At 34.6% G+C, this 9175-nt stretch overlaps 1 protein-coding gene and 1 long non-coding RNA gene across 2 annotated transcripts; one reads left to right on the top strand and one right to left on the bottom strand.

Moving 5' to 3' along the window:
• Positions 1–941: 941 nt before the first annotated feature.
• LOC132731925 (uncharacterized) lies at positions 942–2778 on the bottom strand. The gene is made up of 2 exons (XR_009625948.1): positions 2469–2778; positions 942–1738 (listed from the first exon to the last, which is right to left on the bottom strand). It is a non-coding gene; the product is annotated as an uncharacterized LOC132731925 (long non-coding RNA).
• Positions 2779–7146: 4368 nt separating this feature from the next.
• On the top strand, positions 7147–7686 carry LOC132731924 (splicing regulatory glutamine/lysine-rich protein 1-like). Its single transcript, XM_060718222.1, has one exon. The coding sequence runs from the start codon at positions 7147–7149 to the stop codon at positions 7684–7686; it is 540 nt and encodes a 179-aa protein (XP_060574205.1).
• Positions 7687–9175: the final 1489 nt, after the last annotated feature.

Genomic DNA, 9175 nt, shown 5'->3' with positions numbered 1-9175 from the left:
TCATTGAAACTATCTGAACTGTTGCCTTTTGGCAATTAGAACAGTTATAGTGATTTAGAATTTTGAATGGAAGTAAAAGCACTTCGATTCTTTGTTTACATTTGCTACTTTTATGACATTTTATGTCACTTTCAATGCTACTTTCATCAGGTGGAGGCGTCCGTGGCCGAGTAGTTAAGGTCGTTGACTTCAAACCACTTGCCTCGCTTTGGGTTCGAATCACAACAGAAACTTTTGGATTCTTTCATACGATATTTTGCACAATGATAGTAAATAATTGTCATCAAATTATATTTCGTGTAAGGAACCAGCGTGATGATGAAATCAGGAATGGTGAACTTGAAATCCGCAACAAAATCATAATCATTGAAGGCCCACTGTGTCCTAGAAATGCTTTTATTTTTATATCTCAAATACTATTTTTATTTTCGATGTCCTGTTATAGTTTTGAAGTTGTGATGCATTGTGTTCTTAAACACAGAAATATATACACCGTTTTGTTGCTAGGAGACAAAATATACAATGATATGCATTTTGTCATTTTGACAGAAAAACATTTGATACATTATTCTTATTCACCTATAGGAAAGGCATAAAAGTTCAAAACCAACATTGTTTTACTTGTGTCTTTCACGAGCACATGAACTTATAGAAATGTAGAATATAAAGCTAAGCACATCTGCAAATTTTATTTCTCGGAGCCAGTGATAGTGTTACAAGCATTGGTTCTATGGACGAATTAACCAATAATGTTGGAAAATAACATAGCATTTGCAGCGTCAATTAACACTGAATACCTATCAAAGAAGTAAAATAGCTTACAGTAATCTAAGCCTTTTACAAACTGTTTAAAGGAATTCGGTCTGACACTCATAGAGATAGATAGACAGAGAGTCAGTGAAGATTAACACCAGAGATGTAGAAATACTGAAAAGGACAGAGACATCTAGCAAGATTTATACATCAAATAATACTGATTTAATATTTCATAATATATGTACATTTTTTTTGTATAATATGTGTAAAAAGTTCTTTCCTTTGTCCCGTTTAGTAGGTCATGTTTTGGTTAAGTTTATAATATAACTTGATACAGTATCGATCCCACATATCTTACCAAAAATGTACTTTAATTCGCGACATTTCAAAACAATGTTTGAGTATTGATATAAGCAAGTATAACATATATTGTGTTAAATTTGATTTTATCTGCACTACTTGTATATGTAGAGCATTAATAAAGTATTTTTGTTACAAGTAATCAAAACAATTTCAATCTAACCAGAATACCAATTTGTTAGTGCATTCATTACTGTTTTTGCATGTGTGTTACCAGTAAGTGACACTTAAATGTCACCAGAAAAGAAATGAAAAAAAGATAGAAACTGTTATATTTATAGTCATTTACAATGCTCGTGTACACAAGTCAAACACATCTTTTTATCATGTAATGATAATATGTATTGAAGGACGAACTTAAACATTATGCTGCTCACAGAACATTCAGCTTGAAATACGTATTGTAAGATCCTTTTTTTGCTGCTTAAAAGTTTGTCTGTTTTTGTCAACTTATTACAGATATATTTGCTCATTGCTCTTGTTGTTGTGGTTCATAGTAAACGACTTCCGGTGCCTTCATTCGGAAATGTTTGAACTCTTTGTAAAACGTGGCAAAATATATCACGGTGATAAATGCGACCAACCATTCTGATATCGTCGCCACCAGATGTTCTGCATAACCCTGGAAAGAGTTTTCGAAGTTTCAACATATAAAATATTGACAAATTATCCAAATTTTATTTTTCTGCTCCAAAAGGAAAAGAAAACGTATCTAAAAAGTATTGGTAATTCAATGTAACATCTTTAACTAAATTTTTATATCACTTATAATGATACATGTATATTCTTATCGTAGTGTATGTTGAATCAAAATATATATTATATTAACTTAGCACAGGAATGTATTTTTGTTGTTTACATTTTTAATGTTAGGTATTTCACATTTTTATTCGTGCTGTCAAAATAGGAAATGAACTTCAAAGATTGTCAACAGATAGTCAAAGTATTCCGTTTTTTTACAGTACAATTTGCATTGTTCTGTACATATACAATGCAACATCACTGGCATAAGCAAAGCTTTATATTCAAAAAGCTTCTATAAGTTACGAATTATATACATTATCCTTTTTGGCATAAAATAATTGCAGACTAAAAATGTTTATTCGGAATGATTTCTATCTATTTTTATTCACATTTAGACATCGAAAACAATCTAGAACATGGCTCGCGTGATAGTACACTGGTAAAGGACGCAACTAGGAAAGACAAACATGTAATCGTAAGTTACCTGTGTAAATTTGTACTGATTGTTTTCATAATTAATCATATCATAAGCATATTCAATGAATAGGTTAACGCACTACCTTTTTGTCTTTTTTCCCCAACTAATATTGGTATAAGATAATACATACCGGGTGATCTGACGTCCATTCATATATTTCTATACCTGGTCCAGGGCGTTTCTCTCCTGCTACAAGAGTCATAACGGATACTGCAGGCATCAGTGAAGGAAATATAGACAGAACGGGAGAATTACAAACATACATGTGCGACTTAGATACTTATAGCATTCAAAATGAGATGATAGGAAAATAGGATACACGGAAAAAGAAAGATTTGGTGCATCTGGCATTTATTTCCACAAAACTAGCATTACTGTAGCCTAATTAACCTAAAAATGCTTGCCTAAACAAGTCTACTTATACAATGAGGGACAGTAGTGAATAACCTCCCCTGAGTACTCCCTATAAATAGATAGGTCCTAAGCTATTGGATTACTCAGACTTTATCGCCTATTTCTTTGTAGCAAACTGAAGTAATTAGGGCTAATTATGATCATTTGTAATATTCAGATTAGATATTGTGATAAGATGTAGAATCTGTTGACATAAATTAACATTTTTTCCTGAAGGTTTACATATTTGTTGATGCATGTGTAAATAATTGATTAAGACATATCAACCTGTCTTATATAAAACTCAACGATAAAAGCAAAGGATTCCAAATATTTGGACCTACTTACATTTTGGTTAACCTCGATTTTTATTAAGGGAAGATAATCCACTACTGTCCCCCATTATGATGCTCTTACAACATAAAACATTTAAAAAATGTATCTACCATCAATAGTCGAATTAATGCAATACAATGTATTATGAAAAGATTATGATTATACATTAACATTTTATTTGAAGTTTAATAGGACTTCAAGACATTTGTACTGTAGTAAAGATGTTATAAATATTGTTTTCTATTTGGTAACTTTCATCGCGATTATTGGCCGTGTCTCTAGATTATAGTTTGAAGACTACCATAAATAAGCCTGAGTATCAATATTTATAAATCGTCATATTTTATTACCATAACATTTTATGACTATTAAACATAACTATAAATTTTCCAAATCTTATAAAATGCATATTATAAGTGTAGACAAAGGAAAATAAGTTTGTTTAACTAGAAAATATTTTTTTTAATAAATGGCATATAGTAACGTGCAATAACGAGAATGCTAGCATACTACTGGGGGGAAATGTATATGTATATATATACATAATACATGTATATAATATGTACCTTTCTATACATGCAATTAGGTCTGTTCTGTGTTTATGTATAAATTAACCCTCAAATCACCATAGATTCAGAATTGTTGGTATTGAACTTTTTAACATGTACATGTATATAAAGATACAGTGTTTATATTGATACCCACACCTGAAAAGAAAAACTTACAGGTTCGTCGGAGGACCAGTGTTGTTTAGATTTACCTGGCGCGGGACCCTTGGGCCGTGCAACTCGCGCCGCTATCTCCACTGGCTCGAGTTAAGGTTATTGTAGTACCTAAGGACATGTGAGTGTATCATTGGCAAAGACAAATTCAGCAAACATGGCATGGAGCTTAAGCTATACAATCCACTAAAAGTTTTCCATTGAAATGTTTTTGTTTTTTCCTAGAAATGCCACATATCGGTGATTTTCAATAAGTAGGTCCACACCATGTCACACTGATTTATATATAAGCTGCTTACTAAACAGCGAAAAAATTTGTCCCTGCAGCAAGTTGTATTACCATATTATTCACTGTTAAAAATTAGGCTCTTCCATTATCCACTGGAGAGTTCAAATTTGCGAAACCTTTATCGAATTTTAAACCTTCGTTATTTTCGCCTGCACTGAATTTTATTTTGGACATCAATTCTTTCGAAAAGAAGCTTACCAAAATATGCTTTTTTTGTTACTTAAACAGCCTAAATGCTTAATTTTAATTATACACAGGGAATAACAATGATCAGTACACGTTTTAGTCAGAAAATTTTAGGTGTTTAATGTGTCGCTGAAATTATCTAATTAAAAAAACCTTCGTTGTTGCCAATTTATATAGTCTTTCAAATTATAAATATTTTGATTATCGAGGATCACAACATAGTAATAAAGCTATTAGAGACTAGTGTACACGACAGGACCACAAGCAGATATGTTTTGCACTTAAATGGCAAACACTGGTCATCATAAATAATTAGCATTTTTTCAAAAGTAATAACGTAAAACTTTCGTGATCTTTAAAAATACTAATGTTTCCTAAAGATATATCCTGACACCCTCTTATATCAACCAATATGCCACCTTGGTGTAGTAAGATCGAAGACAATGTTTAAAACATTGTTATACATTAAACTAATCAGGATCATAAATTGAGTTTAAACCTTCGTAATTTAAACTTTCGTTATCATAATTCAAATTTGCCGCGGAATTTGCATAAAATTACTGTGACATCACTTCCAGTGACGTCATATCGGAGTGTCTACTTACCGGTAACTGAAATCACTGAAAAACACCGAAAATATTACTGGAATTTCCTTCTAGAATTGTAAGTATTTTTACCTTAGTTTTCAAAAGAATTATTTTGTGAAATGGTCGTTTTGAAATATATTTAATTTTGTAATTATTAGCGCAATATCATGATTGTTTAGTTTATAAATGAAGATGATGATGATTTGTCTCCCTTTGGTATAAAACTCGTGTTGAAATCTATCAAACCTTCGTTATCGCATGATAACGAAGGTTTTATTTTATTTCTTGTGATAAAAAATCAAGTTATACTTTGTGTATATACATTAAACATAAGTTTCTGAAACATTTATAATAGACATATCAAAAGGACATTATAAAAGCCTTTTAAATTGCTCTGCAATATATTTTAGAATAAAACATTATAGAATATGTTTAGAATCTAGGTATTCATGTTGCTCAAGTGATAATTTTATTAGTTTCAATCATATCCGTTTACTTTATTTACACTCAGTACAAAAAGAAACGCAACTTTTTCATTTTTCATTTTTTTAGGTTTATACTAAATTTGGTCAAACAATTTTCCCTTTAATATTCTCAATGACATTTTATTGTTAACTTGAGTACAAAACGGCATTATTTTTAACCTCCCTCAATTCAGTTTAACGGCAAACTGTACAAACCACATTTCCACGTGCACAACGTGCTCTATAGTTTACCGATAGTTTCTATACATGTAGCCGTGTAGTGGTGAATCGGTACACATGAAAAACAAGTTTATTTGAACTGTCAGTACTTTATAACCATGCCGCGCCTTGCTGAACATTTGCGGAAACAAGCAATTTGTTTACTTGAAGCTAGTGTTTCGAAGATTGACGTTGCACGGCGATTTAATTGTCATGTTGGCACTATCACTCGTCTACAGAATAGGTACAATGCCTCTGGCAGTGTCAAAGACTTACCAAAATCCGGTCGACCACGAATAACCACTAGGAGACAGGATGTGAATATTCGAGTGGGGCACCTACGTAATCGATTCGAAGCGGCGTCCTCTACAGCTAGACGAACAATAGGCACTCACGGGTAGGTGAAAATATTGCTATCTTTCCGAAATTCTTCCTCTTATCAAATTTTGAGCTGTTCACATTTTGATGAGGTTTGCCCTTTTTGAGACGTTGCGTTACTTTTCAGGCGCAGTATACACGCAAACACAGTTCGAAATCGGCTTAAGGAAGTTGGTTTGAGGTGTAGGAGACCCCTCAAGGCATCACGCCTCACTGCACGTCACAAACGGGATCGACTACGGTGGGCTAGAGTGCACATAAAAATGATCCGTAGATTCTGGAGCAGGGTACTTTTCTCTGACGAAACTAAAATAGTGCTGAGCAGAGCCGATGGTCGTGCACGTGTTTGGAGGCGCAGGAACGAGCGTTATGCCGAAGCCTGTATTCAGACTTTTAATCGTTGGGGTGGTGGCTCCATTCACATATGGGCAGGGATGTCACAGTTTGGAAGAACAGATCTTGTAGTGTTCGACCGTAATGTCAATGCTCAGACCTATGTCAATGATGTTCTAGCACCTGTTGTCGTATCGTACATGAACCGTCATTTTCAGGGACATGGGACACTTCAACAGGATAACGCTCGCCCGCACACAGCACGTTTGACTCAAAACTTTCTTGCTCGGAACCACATCAATGTGCTAGACTGGCCTGCAATGTCGCCAGATATGGCGCCTATTGAACACTTATGGGATGAGCTAAAACGTCGCATTTATGAGCATCAGCCACAGCCCCAGACGGTGCAGGAACTTCGTCTTGTCGCAGTGCAGGAGTGGAATAACATTCCCCAGGCATCCATTGCTATGTTAGTGACCTCTATGCGTCGCCGCTGCCAGGCGCTTATCAATGCTAGGGATGGACACACAAGGTATTGAAACTGAAATTTTCGTGATCGATAGCGCTGTGTTTAAACTGCTGGAACTTTCGTAATTTTGCAGGTATCAATGAAATTGTTGTGTTATTGAATAAAGCATGAATGAAATATTGAAAAGGTATTGAAGTTTTTTCTGCACAACATCCACTATGGGAGATGACCAGGTATATATACAGTTTGCGTTTCTTTTTGTACTGAGTGTACAATTTCCGATGTTATTGCAAAGAATTATATTGTAAGTGATGTTTTGTTGTGCATAAATATAGCCTTAGTGTCCCTTAAGTTATCATATTAATCTTATGATAACGAAGGTTTCACGAACATAACGAAGGTTTTAATTTCTTTGCAGGTAAATATCTTAATATGGGAAAGAGTAAAGCAGAAATCCAAAGGGCCTATCGACAGCGCCTTAAAGAGAAAAACAATGAACGTGAGAGAATGCGCCGTAACTATGTACCTTCATCTGAGCTCTCAGACAGAGACAAGAAAAGAAGAAACGAGCAAAATAGAGCTAAATTAAGAAGGTTTTACCAACGCAAGCGTGAAGAGCGACAACGGCAGGTTGAACCACAAGAACAAGACACAAGTGGGTATGATAGTGCTCCAAATGACAGTTCAGAAAGAAGTCGTCTAAGATTACGAATCCCATTTCAAAACAACAGGAGAAAGGGTGCACTTATTAGGTGGAAACGAGAATTGTCAGAGGCCACCTCACGCATTAGACTTCTTGAACAAGAAAGATCCAAGCTTCTGAAAAGATACAAATCTACTCAAAGATCATTGCAGCGGATGAAGAATAAAAGTAAAAAATCAACATCTAAGTCAAGAATTAACTCCACGAAAGCAGACAGAACAAGAAATGCAGATGGCAAACTTATCTTACAGTCAGAAGCAAAAAATTAGAAAGTCACTGTTGCTAGGAAATGTCATTGTCAGCGAGTTCAAACGTACAAAAGAACAAACGCCGAAAGGAACTATGAAAGCTGTACAAAGAGTCATCTCCGGAGAGATAGCCAAGAAATATAAATGCATCAAATTACTGTCATTAAAAACTGGCCTCTGTCGACATAGACTTGGAAAAAAGCGAAAGTAAGCTCCACCAAGTAGCAAGTTCATCGAGAAAGAGCACACTCGGGAGATATCAGGAGAGAGTAATAGAGTTTTTTTAAAAGAGAAGACAATAGTAAGCTTCAACCGGGAAAGAAAGATGTGAAGAAAAGTGAAAGTGGTGAAAAGAAACAATTATATATTCTTTCTGATTACCTATCAAATTTGTACAAAAAGTTTCAATCAGAAAATCCTGATGTTGATATATCTTTCACTTCATTTAGTCGATGCAGACCCAATTATATTTTGTTAACCTCATTTTCAAGCCGCAGTTCATGCTTATGTACGAAACACCAGAATGCTGCTTTGTCGGTAAAGCTGCTAAGAAAGGAGGGTATAGATGTATCAGCAAACCCAGAAAGAGCAATTGAAAACTTTCCAACTAAAGATGACCTTGAGAAATCGCTGCCTGCGTCAATTGTATGGAGTCAGTGGAACATAATTGAAATAGAAGAGAAAGGCAAGAAAAAGATGGTAACCAGAGTAACCGAATCAAAAGTCAACAGAGAGCAATTTTTGGTCAAACTAGAACAACAAATGAAAGATTTCGAATCTCACGTGAAAAAGGTTGAAGAGATAAAGAGGCTTAAGCAGAATTTGCCAAAACACGAGATGCTGTTGCAGCTGGACTTCGCAGAAAATTATAGTTGTAGATCTCTAGAAGAAGTCCAGAGTGCATACTTCAATCAAACAAGTGTTACCCTCCACCCAGTTGTTGCATATTTTCGAGGCCAAGATGATACACTTCAACATCAAAGCATAATTATCGTGTCCGATGAGATGGGACACAAAGCGTCAACTGTAATAGCTTTTATCGATGAGTTGCAACCCATTCTTAAAGGTACTCCACTGAGGTACGGCCGAATGTCACAAAAAAAAGTAAAATTTCACAAACCGATAATTTTTTGTTACCTGCGTGTTAGGGACATTGAAACAGAATCAGTGATACATTGATATGTGTTCTTTGGATTGGCAAATCGTTTGAAATACACATTTTCTCCAATTTTGTGGGAAAAGCGTTTAAACACCTTTCAGTTTGCAAATCTGAATAAAAACAACGGTCACGTGATGATTCTCGGGATGACTAAAAAAGCGAAGCGGAGAATTTTTTGTGTATGGACAGCAACGAAAGTGCGAAAGTGGAATATACCAACAATCCATAAATTTAAAAAGCAAATTATGGGTTTGTTTGTTAAATTTCTTGTTGTTCACATATGTTCTTGTGAGAAAAATCTTTCAAAAGCAATTTCAATATATTTAAAGCATTGCATTGTTGTAATCATTT

Source organism: Ruditapes philippinarum, unplaced genomic scaffold, assembly GCF_026571515.1.
Source record: "Ruditapes philippinarum isolate M1 unplaced genomic scaffold, ASM2657151v2 ctg4075_1_1_1_1, whole genome shotgun sequence".
Taxonomy (NCBI): domain Eukaryota; kingdom Metazoa; phylum Mollusca; class Bivalvia; order Venerida; family Veneridae; genus Ruditapes; species Ruditapes philippinarum.
Note: the sequence above shows the minus strand (reverse complement) of the source record. Positions and strands in the feature narration are given on the sequence as shown.

Excerpts from the sequence above, each read along its gene's own strand:
- LOC132731924 (XM_060718222.1), top strand. The coding sequence starts at position 7,147 with ATGGGAAAGAGTAAAGCAGAAATCCAAAGGGCCTATCGACAGCGCCTT.